The following is a 20,177-nucleotide window of genomic DNA, read 5'->3' as shown; positions in this document are numbered from 1 at the left end:
TGTAGGTCTTATGAAATTAACTATAGCTACTTTGAATTCACGAGTCAAACAGCCATATCAGAGATAATGTTTCATAGTACTCATTTCATCCTCTTCCTCTAGCATTAAATTCTGCCCCCCATATTTAGTAACTTCTGGTGTGTGAAATTATTTCACTTCTAAAAATTTATGACCACGTATTTAATTTGGTTTATTATTCAGTATTCATATTTCCATTGTCATGCTTGTTATTGACTTTTCAGCTATAATTCTTAGAGAAATGCCTCCTTTAATTTATTTTCCAAGCTGTAAAGAGTTTATCTAATAGTCATATATCCCTTAATGGTCAAAGGTCTTTTCAATAATTTTCATCATGTTTTCATATTTCCTCTATGATTTTTGGTATTGAAAATAAACAATTAACTAAGAGTGCAGAGTTCATCTCTAGTCACAGCTGAGATTATAAACAATGTAATAATCTCAAAACAGATATTTGAGACCAAATTCTTTCAACCTAAAATGGCAGTGTAAGGGCTCTTTTGCCTTCTGTGAGTCATAAATACTTGAGATTCCTTTTCACATTGTTATCTCCTATGGCTATAAGGAGGAGGGGGAGAGAATGTTAGGGTAGAGTAGTCTTGGGTGCCATTCAGAGTCTGGCTGGGAAACATGATGCAGTGAGGAGGCAGGTTTGGGGAAACAAATCATTCATGGTTATGTTAGAATTGTAGGAAAAAAGGCAATTTAAGTTCCCTTCATACAAAATTTTCTTTTTTATGAGGTAAAATAACAACAATATCTGTGTCCTAAATTTGGGGGATTAAGTTTGCTAATTCATACAAAGTGCTTGAATACTGTTTAATAAATGTTAGATATTTGGACCATTGATGTTTTCAGGCTAAGAGGAAATAAATTGGGATGAAAATTGTGAGGGGTACCAAAACCACAATATTGAATATTACAGGTAGGTTTCCTAGAGAACATAGTTCATTCTCCTTTTAGTTGAAAGCCCAACATAGCTTAGGACCTCTGCTTCATCTTAGAGTTCTTCCAAAAGATCAGAATCTCTAATACTCCTTGACTTAAGGTCTTTGTGAATCTGTGATATCCTTTATGAGTATAATAAAGTTTATAGTATTGAAAATTAATGAAATGTAGTTCAAAGCTATCTAGAAAATTGACAGCATATAATTGAGTTTCTAGTTTGATGATCCCTGATACATTACTTTTTTCCAGTGAACTGAGGGCCCACTTAACGAATAGTTTATGGTATCCAAACATTTAGGCAGTTATCAGAGAAAATAGCTGCTAAATTGTTATAAGTTGATGAAAAGAAATTCCCTACTATTTCATATATTATTATTTTTTTAAATTTCTGGTTATTCCATGTGCTTATTCTGACTTAATGGAAGAACACTGCATTCAGAGGTGATATTCATGGATTTGCCATCCACTTCTTAGAATATCTTAAGTGAATTTTGTAACTTTGTGGACAATCCTTGGGCCTTCACTTCCTCTCCTATGAAATGAGGATGTTCAGTCATGTAAAACGGAAACAATTTGAAAGATCTGTTATAAATAAAAACTGTAGTGGGTACCTTCTGCAGGCAGAGTATCAAATGACTCTACCGTTTCCTGCTTTTCTGCCTAAATGGGGCTTAGTGGATGTCCCATGACTGCTCTACATTCAAAAAGCAATGGAAGATTTTCCCTGAGCCTCTTTCAGTTTGAAGGAAATCATTGAAGTGCTCACCAGACACTAACAGAGCTATTCTAAAACTACAGTCCTGCCATTAGGGAACATACTGAGATCAATTTAAAAAAAAAAATACTCACAGAGAACAACTTGACATTGTAACCTTTCCTAACAGCTTGAATACAAGTTACTAATTAGTCAGGGAAGAAGGGGGACACTAATTATTTCTTAAGTGGAATAATTAGTGTTGCTGAATTTACAAGTTAAAGGGCTTCATTAAGAAAAATTAAATCATGTTTGAACTACAGTGATATCACTGTGAAATTATAAATAGCTTTCTAAGGATTGTACTTTGATCTTGCAACACATGAGAAATTTCTATTTTAGAACATTTGAATTTATTTAAGGGACAGGTGATGCATGAAGATGTTATAGCACCATAGGAGGAAAGGACAGTTTTTTATGATCTAAAGGTAGAGCTGGAGAGATGGTTCCGCAGTTAAGGGACTTGTCTGCAAGGCCTAAGAGCCTAGTTTTGATACTTCAGTACCCACTAAACCAGATGCACAAAGTAGTGCAAGCCTCTGGAGTTCTTTTGCAGTGGCTGAAGGCTCTGGTGCAAACAATTTCCCTCTGTCTGTTCTCTCTTACTTTCAAATAAAAAATAAAATATAATATAATAATGAAGTATAGAATCTTATTTTGTCCATATCATGTGATATACTATTTGGAGGTTACTGAGTAACCTCCAAATTGTATTCTCATCTCTTTTGTGGTTACCAGTTCGTACATTTGACCTACTTTTTAAGATTGGCCTCGTGCTTACAACAGGCTGTTTTTTAGGACATTTCCATACAAGATGTTAAAACTTGCTAGAATTATATCTTGGATATGTATTTTAAGAATTTAGAGCTAGAGTTGGAAAAAGTAATATTCTAGTCTTATGATAAAACTTTCTCCCTGGCCTATTCTTTGGAATCAACTTTAGGGAGAAAAAAAACAAAAACAATAAAGCTGTCTTCAGGCCTTTCTGGAAGTACATTCCTTGGGATAAGGATCTAAAACTGAGTTCTTAATGACCAAACCAATGACACTGCAGGCTAGATGAATGCATCTTTTATCAACACAGTCTGACTTTTTGTGCTAAGTGTATTTTCACATGTGTTTATGTACATGTTAGGAAATAGTTCTTATTTTCCTTTGTCCACAATCTGTACACGAGACAGACAAATGAGCAGACACATGGACTTGCCTACTACAGTCCAACTTTTATAGAATATTATGGAACTCAAAGTGCAACAGTGACTTTCAAACTCATTTTTTTGTTTTGTTTTTTGAGGTAAGGTCTCACCCTAGCTCAGGCTGACCTGGAATTCACTATGTAGTCTCAGGGTAGCCTTGAACTCAAAGCAATCCTCCTATCTCTGCCTCCTGAGTGCTGGGATTAAAGGTGTGCACCACCATGCTGGGATTCAAACTTCTTTTAATGAAACCCACAAATAACTGAAACAAAGGTTTATTTACCTACATTCAGCAACTGATATTTTTACATTTATATGTGTGGTGTATATGCTTGCGTTTCTATATGTGTGGGTGCCCATGTGTGCATGGATGTGCAGGCATTTATGTATGTATGTGGGTGTAGCCATTTGTGAATAAAAATGTGCTTGTACATGTGTGTGAACAAGTACGTATGATGTGTGGGTATTTGCGTGTGTGTTGGTGCAAGTAGGAGTGCACATACATGTGTTTGAGGGTCGTGGGCATGCATGTACACACATATGTGAAAAACAAAGGTTAACGTCAAGGATTTTCCTCAGCATCTCTCTCTCTACGGTCTCTTGCTGAAGCTGTTTGGCTGTGCTAGCTCACCACTGAACTCCAGGGATTCCCTGCCTCTGCCTTCTCAGCACTGAAGTTAGCATCACTGAGCAAAGCACCTAGGCGCTGGGGTCTGAGCCTGAACCTCATGCTTGTGCAAGGAGCATTTGGCCCACGGAGCCATATCCCAATCCTCTAGTGTAAACGGATTTAAATTCTAAAATGCATGTCATAAAGCAATGTATTGGCTTAATGACCTCATGGATAGCAGTCGAGAGTTTGGCCTGGGAACAGAGGAAAGTGAATTGTTGCATCCTCTTCAGTAATGGAATACAGAGGATTCAGACATGTGCAATTCTTCATTCCAAGTAATAATTCTAATGACATAAAACATTTATTTGCAATGTTAGACAATATAGGCTTAAATGACAGGTACACACCAAAATATATAAAGAATTATTTAAACACTAGGATACATAATTTGAATTTACCTCATGACAGAGCCCTTGAAATGATATAAGCAGGAATGTGACACATATTTTTATAGAGAACATAATGAAAACACTGATAAAACTGATTTACTGAGTTAAACCTAACTGTAGTGATAACCTGAGGGACATTTCAAGTATTTAGAATGTTTCTGGAAGCAATCCAATACTCTGGTGTACTGGCATGATAATGGTAAAACAAATGAAGAGATATTTGGAAGCATCCAAGAATGAACAGAAGAAATGGTAGAAATTTCAAGAATGGAGGATGACACCCAGGGATCTGGCTTGGATCTGTGGGAAGACTGATTTTGACTTTAACAGAAGAAATAGAGAAAATTGAGTGGAAACCATATGAGGTGCATTTTTTATATAACATGCAGCTCCTATTTACCTATGTAGGAGGCAAATCCAGAGATGAAAATATTTGACTTCTAAATATTCATTCAAATGTTTACAACTTGTTATGTTATCAAATTAGAATTTTCATGGCTGAAAAAAATGTTTGCAAATGCAGATTTTTTTAAATGATTAGAAATAGAAGGGGGACTATAAAAGAAAGGGATCATGGGCGTGAGGATAAGAGAGGGAAATGTGGTGAATATGATCAAAGCATGTTATGTGCATATATGAAAATATTATAATGAATCCTGCTATTTTGTACAATTAATATATACTTACAAACCATCCATAAATAAAAGTTAAATTGCTACACAATACTCTATAATGTGATATCATAAATTATTTAGTGGTTCCCTTTGGTTTGCACATCCATCTCAAAACTTTTACTATAAAGCATGATGCGGTGATGAGCATACTAGCTACATCATTATGTGATAAACATCTTTGTACCAGATCCTTTTTCATTCTGGATTCATTCCTCAGGAAAGAATCTTCAAGAAAAATTTCTTCAGTGAAAAGTATAGACATATTAAAAAGCTTAGTAAGTTACATAGATAAATATATGATAGTAATGAGTAAATGACACAGAAATGCTGCATGCATATACAATGTACTCATGAAATTTATAGCATCTGCCTTCTTATATCCAATCCAGTAGAGTGTGCTTGCAGATACTGTATTGTTGGGAATGCACTTATGTTTTAAATTATGAATCTTTTATTATGACTTTTAGTATGGTTGCTTTTATTCTTTTATTTCTTTAATGCAAGAGTGAGTGAGTGAGTGTGTGTGTGAGAGAGAGAGAGAGAGAGAGAGAGAGAGAGAGAGAGAGAGAATTGGGGCCCCAGGACCTCCAGCCACTGCAAACAAACTCCAGAGGTGTGCTCTCTTGTGCACATGTGCGACCTTGAGCAGTGTGTCACTGTGCATCTGGCTTAAAGTGTAACCTGGAGAGCTGAACATAAGTCTTTAGGCTTAGCAGGCAAGTGCCTTAACCACTAAGCAATCTCTCCAGCCTTTTTTTTTTTATTAGTTATACTTATTTGCTATACAACAGAAATAAATGAATTATCTATTAAGTACTTGTCATTCTTTTCCCACTTGTGTCTTATTATATATGCCATTGAATTGCACATACAATATAGTATGCTGCCTAGCATATATTTTCATATACTAGGGATACTATTTTTTGCTGTATTAGTGTCAAATTGGTTTTACATTTCTTTGACTAGCATTTTATTTTTGTTTTAATTTTGGAGCTCTGAATGTTTCCGAGGCTATTTGCAATTATTTTCACTCATTTCCCACTTATTTTATTCAGATAATTGTTTGAAAATAATCTCCTTTTGTTTTCCAGTTTTTCTACATCTCATATGGGCATTAAAAGTTTCTGTTCATGTCTTTAGCAACAAATTGTGAATGATAATAACAGCATTTCAAATAGTAACATTCAGTATCCCTAGGCTCCGCCACCCCTCATCTTATCTACAGGTTCCTAAGACATTTTCATCCCAACAGTCTGTGTTCTATTGTTCTTCACTTTGGATGAAACTGCTGCATTCTTCTGTGTGTATCTAGGCAAATTCGCCCTAGTTGTCACTTAGAACATCCTACTGGAATTATTTTTCTGATGACTTATAATTGTCCCACTTGCAATCATACCTTTTCTTTCTTAAATATTTATTTTTATTATTAGTTTAAATTGACAATTTTTTTTGATGTAGCTATATTTTATTAGATTTGCAGAATAACTTGCAAGCTCAGAACACTAGGCTTCTAGTCACATTCTCGCACATGAGAAAACATGTACAAATGTTTCTTCACTGACATGGAATGATATGATTGGTGCCGTGCATCCCCTCAGCAGCCACGACCATGTTCCCAGCTCAAGCCATCAAACCGCGTGCTTACTCAAGGCTGTGTACAATGCCACATAGGTTAGGTTCATGAACTTTTACCTTTGAGATGATTCAGTAACACAAATATCATCTGTACTCATTCTCATGAATGATAGTACTGAACAGAGAGAGTGTAAGGAGTCCAAACTCATATAGCCAACTTGTCATAAAGCCAGAATTTAAGCCCAGTTCTGACTCCAGGCCATTGCTTAGCCCCTCACTGTGCCCTAACAGTTCTCTTGATTTCTGGGACCCCTAGATTTGTATTCAAATCCTGTTTCTGCCTATGAGCTGTGTGTTTGTATGACACACACTAAAATAGGGCACTGCATCTTTTCTAGAGATGCTGACATAGTTCTTAAATACATGACTGATTTCTTGAGAAACTGACTCACTTTACTGGAACAAGTTCATGAGCTAATGTGTGGGCTGAGACACATGACCCCTCCAGAAGAAAAAAAAAAAAATAGAGCAACATGGTGTGTTTTTTCTTCAACACACATTAAGAAATGGCTAATTGTCTTTTAATTCTGCTTTTCTTCTTTTTGACATATTCATCTTTTGATTTGCACCTGGCATTCGTGGGCCTGTGGGCTGGAAACAATGGTGGCACTTGAGGAGTGGGATGAATAGAGAAAGAGAGTGGGAGGGTCCTCAACACTAACCATGACATGAAGACTGGCGCTTCATTTCCCATTACAAATACATTGACTCTATGATGTATTTATGTATCTAGCTGAGATGGCTGGTTAAATGAGCATAGATACTTATCAAAATTCTTCTAACTATACATTTAGCATGTGGATTACACGTTATGTATACATTTCAGTTCTTAAATTGTAAATAAAAACATGGTATTCGTGCATTATATATTTAATTTACTCTTCAATTATAAAATGCCTAGAAAATTGAAACAAAAAGTTTTAGATGCTCAGTTTTCCAACTGTCACTCTAAAATACACCTCTACCCAAATTAGATTCTTGGTCTTGAAAGAGAGGATGCATGGATGGAGCTTGTCTAATTTTATAGTGAAAAGAGGTATTTGTTAGTAGAAAAATACTGTGTATGAGAGATAAATGGGCTTGGGATTAGATCCATGCTCTGCTCTTACCAGGTATCCAGTTCAAGCTTCAGTTGTCCCACCTGCACTATGGGGACACTAGCATCTACTTACAGTGTTCTTGTACATCCTGCACCCAACTGTTGTATGGCAGAATTCCTCCGCTTTGAAAATGGAACAACTGTTGCCAGCTTTATCAAAAGCAGCTGGACAACTCATAAGAGAAGGTGTGGGGAGGGTCCTCAGAACCCTGTCATTTGTGGGCTCATTACATAGGCACCATGAAATAAATCATTGTCCCCCTGTGAAGACCTCATTCTTTTTAAAATTAACTTTTATTAGATATGGACATAGTATGTGAACAACACATATTGGTACCATTCTTTCCCTCCTCCCTGCCGCTTTTCTGAAGAGGCCTTCCTTGTTGAAGATGCAGGTCAACCTTATGGTGATTGTGGGTCATTCATTGTGGGGCAGCAGTCAATTATGGGTAGAGGCAATGGAGGACCTCATTTTTTATTCAAATGTCAGAGGGCTGAAAGCTAACCTTCCAATCATAGTGAGTCTTTCCTGCTTACCAGTCAACAATTTTAATACATGTTGTCCATGAGGTATTTTCGGCTAGCTCAGTAGGTAGAGCATGAGACACCTCATATTTTAGAATACCACCCATATTTCTTTAGGTTGTCTTCTCAATGAGATGTATGTTTCTCATGACTAGAAACTGCCGTCCAGTAGTTAAATGGCAGAGTGTGGGATAGGTGGGGGAACACACCATGGAACGAACTGGTGCTGAGCAGCTCATATGCCTATCATCATCCCCAGGAGCCTTTGTGCTGAAGACTCACAGGTTCCAAGACACTTTAATATAGACCTGGGATCAGAATTTTGGTATACTCATGTGAAATGCTTGTATGGATCATGTTTTTCTTTAACTCAATGATAATTTAAATCTATAGAAGGTGGGTAGAGATGTTTGCTTGAAAAGTCTGCTGCCTCTGTTCAATTCCCCAGCACTCATATAAAGCAAATGACGATACTCACCTCACCCTCTTTCTGTTTATTCTTTCTCTCTCTCTCTCTTTCTATTTTAAATAAACAAATGTAAAAACTATATAGAAACAGTTAAATGCATATTTATCAATCACCCCACATGACCAAATGCAATGAAATGATCCCAAGTGTTGTACCATACCAGCTATTTTCAGAATACGAGAGAGATTGCAAAGGTTATTTCAGTGCAGTTAAAAGGATACCAAAACTAAAAATAAATGGAAGTTGTAAAGGAATGTTTTAAGGCCTCTTTTGATGTTATGAGACTAGGGGTTGTGAGGAAGTGGAAGGGGTGAGGTGACCATTTAGGAAGTAATACAGAAAGCTGCTTTAACTGTCTGTGCCCACCATGAATGATTCTTTCTGAAACTAACCCATTAAAGTTTATGGCAATATAATCAATCAGAACTGAAAGATAATTCTGGATTCAGATACACAATTGTTGCACCATGAAGCCTGTCTTTGAAAGATAATTTTGCAACAAAATAATATAATATGTTTGGACAGTTTATTCTTCATATACCTGTATTCTATTGCATTCATTTCTGACTGAGACCTTTGACATTCCACTATGAAGAATCCATATTTTCTCTTAATAAAGCCTAACAATAGGATTAATGTAAGAGACAAATGCCAATATTTACAATAATGTGAAGAACTAATTTAATTAATGAATTCTCCACATGGTTTGTGGAACACCTTTGAGTATAGTGATGAAACACATAGCAGAGCCCTGGAATTCTTAAGTAGAAGGTTTGGCTAGACACTCAGATGTCTTCTGAGATGATAAATGATGTGTAGAACAAAGGGAAATTAAACGCAAATGATTCAGAACCATTGCTTATACTTCCCTGAAAAAAGCAAACATAGAGGCCAGCTGAGAATGCAGTTGGCTGGTGCTGTTTTCTTCCCAGGAGAGCAGAAGTGTTGCATGCTTTAGCCTCAAGTCTTCATTTGCAATGAAAAACTCTTGCAGCAGCTAGCTCAGCTTCTGCTTCTGAAGAAGAGTCGGTTCCCAGAATGCATTCACAGTTCAACCAGATCCAGTCAATGATGTGACTCTAGGTAAACCGTTCGTACTGTACGTGTTTGCAGGCATGTTCTCTCAAGATGTCGACTTCTTGAACTTAGAATCTTGAATTTAAAATCTAGTTAGCTACTCACTAGGTCAGTTAATGTCTTTTCCTTTAAAATAATGGCAATTACCCTGTGACTTTCTCATACTTATATAGTACTTGGTTTACTTTGAAGGACCCAGAAACTGAATGATGCCATGACAGACTTCAGTAGAGTCCTGCCCTGGTTAGGCCTAAGTTACAAGTTTCAGCTTAAACAAAGTAACAACGGGGTAGCTGCCCTGCCCCCTGGTCAGGACACCAGAGACTTGCCAAAGACTTGTCCCTCCTACCTCCCTGCCCTGGCCAATTAAGAGATTTATCCTGCCTACCTCCCTGTCTTGGTCAATCGAAATACATACAAATGTTATTTACTGCTTGTTCCCTCCTGCCAACCTTGCCGCCAATGTCCTAAGAAATCAACCAATCATGTACCCATTCCCTACTTCTTTGTTCAAATCCCTATAAAAAGCCAGCCACCCTGATACTCTGGGGTCTTGTATGGATCCACTGCATTGGTGAAGTCAAGAGCCCGAGCTTAAGCTGGAAATAAAGCTCCTTGCCCTTGCATGCATGTTTGGTTCTCCTTGGTGATCACTGGGGATGCGGAGAACTGGGCATGAAAACTTAACCATTGTTTTCCTCAAATTTCCCTACAACTATTACTACTGTTAGTCTGTAAGTCAACTTATTACTAGAAAAGAATATTTATATGGTGTCCACTATGCCAGTAAAGTTCTAGACATATATGCATACATAAACATGTGTGCACACATATGTATTTACATACATCCTCTTTCCCTCTCCTCTACTCTCTGCTTTCCCTCTCCCTCTCCTCTGTTCCTTCACCTGCCCTCCTCTGAGTTAGCTTCTTATTTAATCCTCACAACAAAGCTGTAGATTGTTTTTAGGTGCCTGAAATATGGTAAAATCAACATTAGCCAACTTAATAATGTTATTTTAGGGCATTTTTCATTTTCAATAGACCCATATTCAATTCTACTTCCAAGATTGTAACAGAGATACAATTTTCATTTTACCTCTCCAAAATGATTTTAAATTTAGATACTTTGATGGAAAGCCAGTAGGGGATTTTGATAATTCTTATATTAGGTTTTCAATTATTACGTGATGTTTTGTTCCAGGGTGAAATTTCCCTAGTCATTTATGTTCATTCTTCTTCTACTAGTCCAATAGGCCTTTTGTGAGCATAATGAATTTTGAAAAGGCTAGAGTGATATATTAATTAACCAGACTAATTAGCTTCAAACATCAAAGTATATACATTATTTCTGGCCTTGATTTTCAAACTCCAAAGTATATATTATTTCTGGAAATATGCATTGGGGGGATCTTGGTTATGCCATACATGGCAAGAGAGGAAACTCCTGGTTTTAGAAATTAGGGATGGGGGTTGTAGGGAATTAAATTCTCTGAGTCCTGCTTTGTTTCCCATGTACAATTTCTAACATATTGCCAATGTACATATAATCTGGGAACATTACAGAGCATGGAGCACATATAAAAGCTACCTTTCAGGTGCTGGAGGGATTGCTTAGTGGTTAAGGCACTTGCCTGTGAAACCCAAGGACCCAGACTCAGTTCCTCAGTACCCACATAAGCCAGTAGCCCATGCATCTGGAGTTCATTTGCAGTGGCTAGAGTCCCCGATGTGCCTATTCTCTCTTTCTCCCTCTGTTTCTCTCCTAAATAAATAAATAAAATATTTGTAAGAAGACACCTTTGGGGCTGGAGAGATGGATTAGCACTTAAAGTACTTGCCTGCAAATCCAAACGACCCTGGTTCAATTCCCCAGGACCCACATAAGTCAGATGCACAAGGTGGTGCATATCTGGAGTTTGTTTGCTGAGGTTGAGGGCCATGGTATGCTCATTTTCTCTCTCTCCCCCCCCCCCCTCTCTATTTACCTCTTTCTCTCTTCCAAATAATTAAACACTTTAAAAAAAAGATAGTACTGAGAATTTTTTTTGTTCATTTTTTATTTATTTATTTGAGAGCGACAGACACAGGGAGAAAGACAGATAGAGGGAGAGAGAGAGAATGGGCGCGCCAGGGCTTCCAGACTCTGCAAACGAACTCCAGACATGTGCGCCCCCTTTTGCATCTGGCTAACGTGGGACCTGGGGAACCGAGCCTCGAACCGGGGTCCTTAGGCTTCACAGGCAGGCGCTTAACTGCTAAGCCATCTCTCCAGCCCAGTACTGAGAATTTTTTTTAAAGCTACCATTCACTACATGCTCACTATCCACACAAAAGTAAGTCTTAAGTCTAGTTACAGATATTATTTTGGAAACAGCTCTGGTTTTCTATGACATACAGTGTAGTTAATTCAACAATGGTAGTTTAATTCCAATTTGAAGAAGAGAATGTAGCAGAAATTGAAGACTAACAAGGTCCTGGTCATTGGTAACAAATCATATCAAGTGGAAGGAAGTTTCTTGAACTACAGGGACTATTGCTCAGCTTTGTTCCTTGTTGAATGTATTCAGCAGTGGATTAGTGCTGTCCTTCTGCATGGCCTACTCTCTAGCATCCTGCTCCCTGTGGTATGACTTCCGGAAGATATGCAAACACTGATAACAGCATGAGTATCCAGACAAGTTATGAGTGGTTGTTGTGCAAGGCAGGGAAGAATGTGTAAGCTATTCCAGTAGACATGAAAGGAAGGCAGATCAGCTCTTCTGAGCACAATATCTCCATCCTTCCATTTCCACAAGTGAACTAGAGGACTTGCTTTTGGCAAGGCCTTGTCCTATGTTTAGTTACAACTCCCTCAGCAGTAAGAATACCAACTTCCTCTCAGCCCACAGCAAAGGAACACAGGTATTTTCTTATGTTGGGGGAGGCTTTGTCATTCTTTCTACTTTATTGAAGCATAGTTAACAAATCAAAACATAGCTAAGATGTACACTGTAATGCTTTATTCATTTGTTGGCAGGGGGAGAGCTCTTCCTTGAAGGTTCACCTCTGAAATATTTTACAGAAATAGAAGAGATATACATACACAATTTTCTCTCTACATATGAAACTACTATATACTTAAAAAATTCAAATAATACCTAGGTTCAAAAGGGAAAAATATATACTTTCATGTATTCCACCAACTCCAGTAGTCATGTTTGGCTGCTCAGAATGAATCCTTGTCAATTTGTAGGATGGTTTCACAAGGGCATGTTTAAGAGATGCCTTGAGCTGTGCACAGCATGCCCACACAACTCACAAGGATGTCTTGCAATGGGTTCTCTGTAGCCTTGAGCCCTGTTTGATATATGCTACTCCTCAGCATTGCTGAGCATGGAAGCCTAGAGTGATCATAATGCCTGTGAACCTATTGGGGAGCTTCATAGACCCTTCTTATTTCTCTCACTACAATGCTTCATGTCTTTTGGTGAAACATTTGACTTCTCTCTTGTCTTCGGCACCCTGAAATATGCAGAGAAGGCATGTGTTAGGAGAGGATGTTGAAAAAGAGGATTCAATCTTTAAAATTTTATGAATGTGTTGTGAATATTTCTGTCCACTGTTTGCTTTGTAACTGCAGCCCATAAACCAGGATGCTGGCACCTAATTCTCAAGATGCTACAGCCTGACAAGAGAATTGATTTTTGACTTATTATTTAGCATCTGCCAAATCAGTTATGTGGCTGTGAATTAAACAACCACCACAGAAGCATTTTCTTTCACAAATGGCATTCCTCTTCTCACTATAAACAATACTGTGTTTTGCATGGCTATCGCCTGTACATTTAAAATGTGTAAAAACCAGCTCCTTTGGTATGAGAATTTCAGCAAAGCTTTTGTTTGGGTTGTCAAGTTTCTGTCAGCTTCCTGAAGGTAAACTGCCTAGAAAGAGCTGTACCCTGCACTTTTCATTCACTGATCTTATACCTCATATTCTATGCTCAGCAATTTTGCTAAACATGGGTAAAAATATTTTAATGATGAGTGATTATTGGAGATGAGCCTTGTGTTCACAGTGTGTAATCTACAGATAAGTATGTGTGATGTGAACCTAAGTGCATTTTGGGTAACTGGGGCAAAAGTGTCTGCACATAGCAGAAGTTTGGTGCTGATGGTAGCTGATAATGGCTAGAGGCCATTTTGGACTGTATCAGCCATCTATGAAAACATTTTTTTCATTTCCTTGGGCTATCTTGGGCCAGATGTGTCCACAGAATATCTGGACGTATCTTAAAACCATTATGTGCCCTGCAGGAAACCAGGTAGGTAGCCATGACTTTTGTCATGGGAAACTTTCTCCTGGAGAGATCCAAACACAAGTCTTCACCCCATAAGGGCTCAGATGGCAGACCAAAGCATGCTTATACCAATACCACTTTGCTCAACATATGGGTTTATTGGGGTTACTTACAAAGCAGGGAGTGGGCTTATTTATAGGAACATTGAGCCCTAAAGGAGCCAATTTAATGGGCTTCCCTGTTTCAGGATTATTTCTCAAAAGCCCCCCCCCCCCCACACTAAGCAGAGCATGGAGACCTCAAAGCAGCACTTCAGTGGGACTCAGTATGTCAAGATTGTCCCCATGGATGCCCCTACCTCAACCTCGGTGAGGGCTTACTTATTGAGCATAGATTTTAATAAAGAAAAACACTTCAGTGGATCTCATTGTTCTTTGATCACTTACCCTCTGTATATTCAAGATCCTCCCAAGGCCACAAAGACCTCCTGCGTTGTTGAGTACAGCTGGCACAGGGAGCTCCTGAGGCCTCTGGTTGGTGTGTGATGACCTGCACCTGCCTTTTCTCTGGAGGTGACCCAGTTGCTACTGATAAAAGCTGACAATGAAAAGCCAGGCATGGTGGAACACCCCCTTAATCCCAGCACTCAGGAGGCAGAGGTAGGAGGATCGCTGTGAGTTTGAGGTCACCCTGAGACCACCTAGCTAATTCCAGGTCAGCCTTGACCAGAGTGAGACCCTACCTCAAAAAACCAAAAAGAAAAAAAAAAAAAGAGAGAGATAGCAATAGCTATTTACTCCTTTCATTGTGGAGAAATTCTTCCATACAACACCTTCTTATTACGTTCAGTACAAGAGAGAATCTTGAAGGCTAACAATGTCCTTAGCATTATGGGAAGAAATAAACCAGCTGCCCTCCCTTGCCTTCAGCTCCTTAGTGGCTTAGCATAATCGTCACTTGTTACATTAGACAAAAATATCAGTTACTCCCTTTTTGGCTGCTTCAGTGCAGTCAAGAATTGTCAGTCTGTCATGTCTTCATGTCATTGTGTTTGCTTCAATGCAGCACAGTATTTCACATAAAGAATCAATGTGATTGCAAAACTTATCCCATTTTGTGAAATTTTGTCACCTCTTTTACAAGTTTTATCATTAGGTTGCCTTTCAGTGTGTATGAGTGGAACAACTTACCCCAGCACCTTTGTGTATTTACATATAATCTACATATGGTGCTATACATAATCTTGGGCTTCCGTAATTCACATATACTGTCCTTTGATTCTCAGTATTTTATTTTAAATATGAAGGGGAGAAGGTTGCTGATATAAGTGCATATATACCAAGATACAATAGTTTATGAGAAGCAATGCCAATTTGAAACCCATAATCTCTTGACTTCTCAGGATTTTTTTCTTTCTTCCTGCATGCAACTCAGAGAATTGGAAGGACTATGAAATGTTGCTTCATCCCTATGGTCCCAGACTCCAGAATCTGACCATGTTTATTTTTAAGGCAAGCAACCCAGTACATGATTTTAAGCAACAAAGACAAAACCAAATTTAATTACCTCATTTCTGGCTCAGCATCCTCTCTTCTAAACACATGGCTTGAACACACCCAGAGAGACTACTTGATGGGTGTTTGGTGGTGTCTGCAGGAACATGAGATTCAGCGGGGCTAAGAAACTCCATTTTGCTCTTTCTTCTGAGGAATGAAGATGAGCTAGTCAGATCTTTGGCCTGCTTTGACCTTTAGTTGTTGGTAAGTGTTAACATTTTGCCATCTTCAGAGGAGTTCACATGTAGAAACACTGCCCTAGTTTGAAGGGACTAGCAGGAAGTCAAATACTTGGTTTCTTTACAAAAGACACATCACAGTGGAATTCATTGATGTGATTAGCTAATGCTAGTTTGGGTCTGTCTCTTGGTCTGTTGGAGTGGGGTGATAGGAAGTATATATAACATGCTATACTGCCATATGACTGCACTCTCTTTCTACCAAACCTTTGGAAAGTGTCTTACAGATGCATGGCAAGGGAAGTGTCAGGGACAGCTCCACAAATCTGTGCATTGGCTTTAAAGCTGCCAACATAATGCTATGTGCCAACTATTTAACTCCCCCAATTCTTGGCAGAACACCCAATAAGTCAAAATCAAATTAGCTTCACGAAGCATGCAGATTTCCTGACTGTTAGAGCATGCATGCACATTCAGTTATGTGTGAATTAGAACCTGCTTCATCTAGAAACCGCCCTTCAGAATCAATGTGAAGCTCTAGGTAAGAAGGGGAGAGAGGATGGGTAGGTAGCGGCCTGGTAGAGTGAAGTAGAATGATAGTCTTTGAATTCTTTGTATGCAGTTTGTAAACTTGGATACTGCATTATCTAGGCTAAATCTCATTCCCATCTGTGCTGTAAGGGTGACAGTTGTATGAGCCACTGTCTTGTTAAAATATGGCACTTCATTCAATAAGGAAGCTTGGGTCTACATAGACATATGTTCGTGCTTCTATTAATGCTATGGCTGCACAAGAGCTCCGATGAAGTTTTATAGTTAAATCCTCTAGAGACACTGTTTATGCCTAGTGAGAAAACAATCGATACACAATCCATTCACATCTACCTCATATACAGTACAAGGAGAAAAATGGTGCAAATATGTAACGGATTCCATCCATTTACACATTATCAGAATACCATGGCATTTTTATATGGGTGGAAAGTACTGCTTTATGTCCCGAGATACGTTTTGCAACATATTTGGTATAATTCTCACTGTTTCTCCAAGCATGGAGCCAGCATCAGTGGGCAACGGGTATTGGAAGCCCAGCCCTAGGAAGTCTCTCCTGTAGCTTCTCAGCCTCTACTAGAACAATGAAGGCTTATGCTGAGCTCAGTCATACTCGTAATGTTTCCCAATAAACTCCAATTTTCAGAGAAACTCTAGGAGTCCTAATAATATAGGTTTTGAACCTAAGGTTTGATTTGGAGCCAATGCATCAAACAGAGGGCAGCCAAAATGAGCTTTTGCAAGCAAAGTCTTGCCTTAACAGTAGTTAATGAAAAAAAAAAATTGAGAGCTTCAGGGATGTCTGACAGATTGGCAACTCTCTTTGAGATACACACTACCCTCTTTCCAATTCCCAGACACACAGCCCCTGGGTAAGTCCTCAGAAATAAGCAGGGAAACACAGGAGAGAAAAATAACACCCTAAGACATCCGTCAGCAGTATGAGCCAAGGTTACTGAAGCACTTAAATAGACCCAATTCTTTGTGTTTATTTTATGTCTGTCAAGATTGCCCACCTGAGTGTGGGGAGTCTAACACCACAATTAAAAGCAGAAATGTTCCAGAGACTGTTGCTAAAATGGAGATCAAAATGGCATTTTGATGTTTGGATTGAAATCTTCTATTGGCCAGGATCAAGGGTACTTACTATATCTGAAGGTAATAATGTTGTTTACCACCCAGCAATCTTGGTCACCAAGCTGCTGAGACAAACAGTGGCTGTTCTGGTTTGAGAGCAAAGCCCTGGGCTTTGCCTGCAGCACTGCTGGCCTGTAGGCTATGGGGTCAGGTGGCTTAGGGGACTGGATGCTGGTGCAGCTATCATGAGAGGGATAAAGGGATTTTTTCTTTTTCTTGCATCAGGGGGAAAGCCAGATATGGAATCAGGAGCTTTAACAAATGGGCAGTCTAATTACCAGGGCACAAACTTTACAGACAGCTCTAAGCAGATACCATGTCCAGATGAGAAGCCAGTCTGCCTTCTTTGTACAGTGAGACTCAGACTATTCTGGGCTTGTGATTCCTCTTATTGTTCTACAACATCAGGACCCAGGTTATTATTATCCCAAATTTTGGATATCACAGTTCCTCCTGAACTCCAGTACCTTTCATTCCTATCATCTTTGCTGATTCCTTTCTGGATATCTGCTTTTCTCTTCAGTGAAACACCCACACTATCCAGAGCTCTTGGGTTCATCCTGGAACAGGTACTATTTCTCAACATTTTCACAGATTTATGTAAGTCAGACTTCTTCAGGCAGGCACATTGCAGGTCAGGTACATTCCAGACTCCTTAACGAGGTTTAATCAACCCCTGAGCATGATAGCTCTTGATGTACTTGGAGTCGGCAAGAGGGGATCCTTCTGTTGGTCCAGAAATCATGTGGTCCCAGATGCAAGCACCACCACTGAGGTTGATGTTTCCATGCCAACTGTGAACCTTTCCAGAGGCTTCCTGCGTATTCACTTTTATAGCAGAAATGTAAACAAAGGCTGTCATATCCTGGAGATTATTTAATTTTGCCATGTTCCTCTGTTTGGGGTAATGAAGCCCTACTTAGTGATCTGTGAACTTTCATAATAATAAAACAGTCTTCAGAAACCTGCTGTCATGCCTGAATAGACATGAGTCCCAAGGGTTAGAAAAAGCCAGGGATTCTTCAAAATTAGGAAACAAAATTAAAGAGTGGTTGCTCCTTCTAATTTTTCTAACAATTGAGTTTTTCATGGTATGTTGGATCTCAGATTTAGATTGTGCTTACTTGTATTCCAAACCTCATTTGTGACCCCTTTACAATGAAACCTGGAGGTTAATTAATAAATGATTGCTAGTTCCTGAAAGGTGCCATATGATGTAGTCCTGAGGTGGCCCAAGCATCCCCATCCTTGTTAGGAAAAGAGCTCCTCTGTTCCATATTAATTCCTTCAGCTTTACAACTCCCATTGGGACTAATATTTAATCAACAGACAGTTGCATTTATATTTCATTATAGAAAAATTTCAATAAAATAAAACAAGGAATTATATTGTAGTGAATGAAAAATACTGGCAAATTTTCATTTAAAATCAATAAGTTGAGCCAGCAGTTGTTTCATAAATGATGGGTCATCTCAATTTAATGAACAGTAAGCAAAAACATATTACACAAGTGCCTGAGATGATACAAAGAAGGAGAGCATTGTAAGAGACTAGTGATTGTCCTAACAGTTTGCATGATACCCCCAAAAAGTGGGCTTTATTTTGTTAATTCTTTTGTTAGTGCCAAGAACAATAATAGTGAGTATTCAGTAAATGTTTGCAAGGTTGAAAATATCCATAAGTTGCTGCATATAGAAAGGTATTTTGTTTTAAGAAAAAAAAAGATATTATGCTACCTCTGTGGCCACCTCTCAATGAATTGTGATTATCACAAAAAAATGTGTGTTGATATGTGTATTTATTTTCTGTTTTTTATGCTATATTAATCATTCTCAAAGTTTATGTTGCAGTCAGGTTTGCATTGCTGGTAGAAATCACCCAACCAAGAGCACCTTGTGGGAAAAAAAGAGGTTTATTTTGGCTTATAGGTTTGAGGGGGAAGCTCCATGATGGCAGGGAAATCGATGGCATGGCCAGAGGGTGGTCATCATCCACTGGCCAACATTTGGTGGACAACAGGAGACTGTGCCAAACACTGGCATGGGGAAACTAGCTATAACACCTATAAGCCTGCTCCCAACAATACACTTCCTCCTGCAGGCTTTAATTCCCAAATGTCCATCAGCTGGGAACCTAGCATTTAGAACACCTAAGTGTATGGGGGATACCTGAATCAAACTGCCACAGTTGAATTTACATCAGGAATAGCTGGGGGATTTTGAAACAACTTCCCCATTCCCAGAGTGTCTGATTCCTGGTTCCAGCTATCCTGAATCTGTATACTGTCCTCTCCCTGTGCTGAGCTCTATATCACCAAGAATCACTGGCATGCAGCATCCATCTCTGTTCTCTCTCATGGTTTCCATTTATCTGTATAGAAGTGAGTTCTTCCTTAAGGCATGTCCTCACACATAGACAGCACCTAGGGAATACTTGTTGATGACATAAAGGAGACCAGCCTGAGTGAATGCATGTAAATCTGTCATTGCTGTGTGTCTCAGTGTCTTTAGTTCATAGGGACCTTTCACCAGGAGGGGCAGCAGGTCACTTATGTGGATGGCCTTTCCTTTTTCCCTTGTGAAACGAGTCCCATTAAAGGCATATCATATTTCCTTGGGGGAATGTAACACTGGCTCATACCTTCTTTTGCTATGACACTCTGACCCATTCATACAAAGGTGACTTTAGGATAGTAATAGGACCTATTGTCATTGGAGCAAGCCATTGACATTGAATCTGGCTCTTCACAGTTGAGTTTATGTAATACTTTTTTTTTTTTTTCTATTCCAGCCTCCCTTATCTCTTTGTTAACCAACTGTTAATTCTAGATAGTCCAGGATACACCTGCTTATGCTGGACATGGAACATTTATAAATAATATTTTAAATGTAGGAAAATATGTTACTATGGAAAATAAATGTCTAATGTAGCCATGCATTTTGGAAAGTTTTTTTTTTATTTTTTTTTTCGGGGGGGAGCACAGAGCTAGATTGCAAAACCCGTGGGCAGTTATTGTTGA

General features: G+C 38.7%; 2 protein-coding genes across 4 annotated transcripts in view; one reads left to right on the top strand and one right to left on the bottom strand.

Moving 5' to 3' along the window:
• Positions 1-17,717, bottom strand: part of LOC105944695 (cytochrome c oxidase assembly factor 8-like) — a 34,666-nt gene extending 16,949 nt beyond the window's left edge. Inside the window, exon 1 of the mRNA XM_045142740.1 lies at positions 17,626-17,717. Within this exon, the coding sequence (XP_044998675.1) occupies positions 17,626-17,717 (92 nt within the window). The remainder of the gene's footprint in view (positions 1-17,625) is intronic.
• The window catches only part of Dcc (DCC netrin 1 receptor), a 1,292,030-nt gene that overhangs the window by 55,545 nt on the left and 1,216,308 nt on the right, over positions 1-20,177 (top strand). The window lies entirely within an intron of this gene.

Source organism: Jaculus jaculus, chromosome 2, assembly GCF_020740685.1.
Source record: "Jaculus jaculus isolate mJacJac1 chromosome 2, mJacJac1.mat.Y.cur, whole genome shotgun sequence".
NCBI classification, from domain to species: Eukaryota; Metazoa; Chordata; class Mammalia; order Rodentia; family Dipodidae; genus Jaculus; species Jaculus jaculus.
Note: the sequence above shows the minus strand (reverse complement) of the source record. Positions and strands in the feature narration are given on the sequence as shown.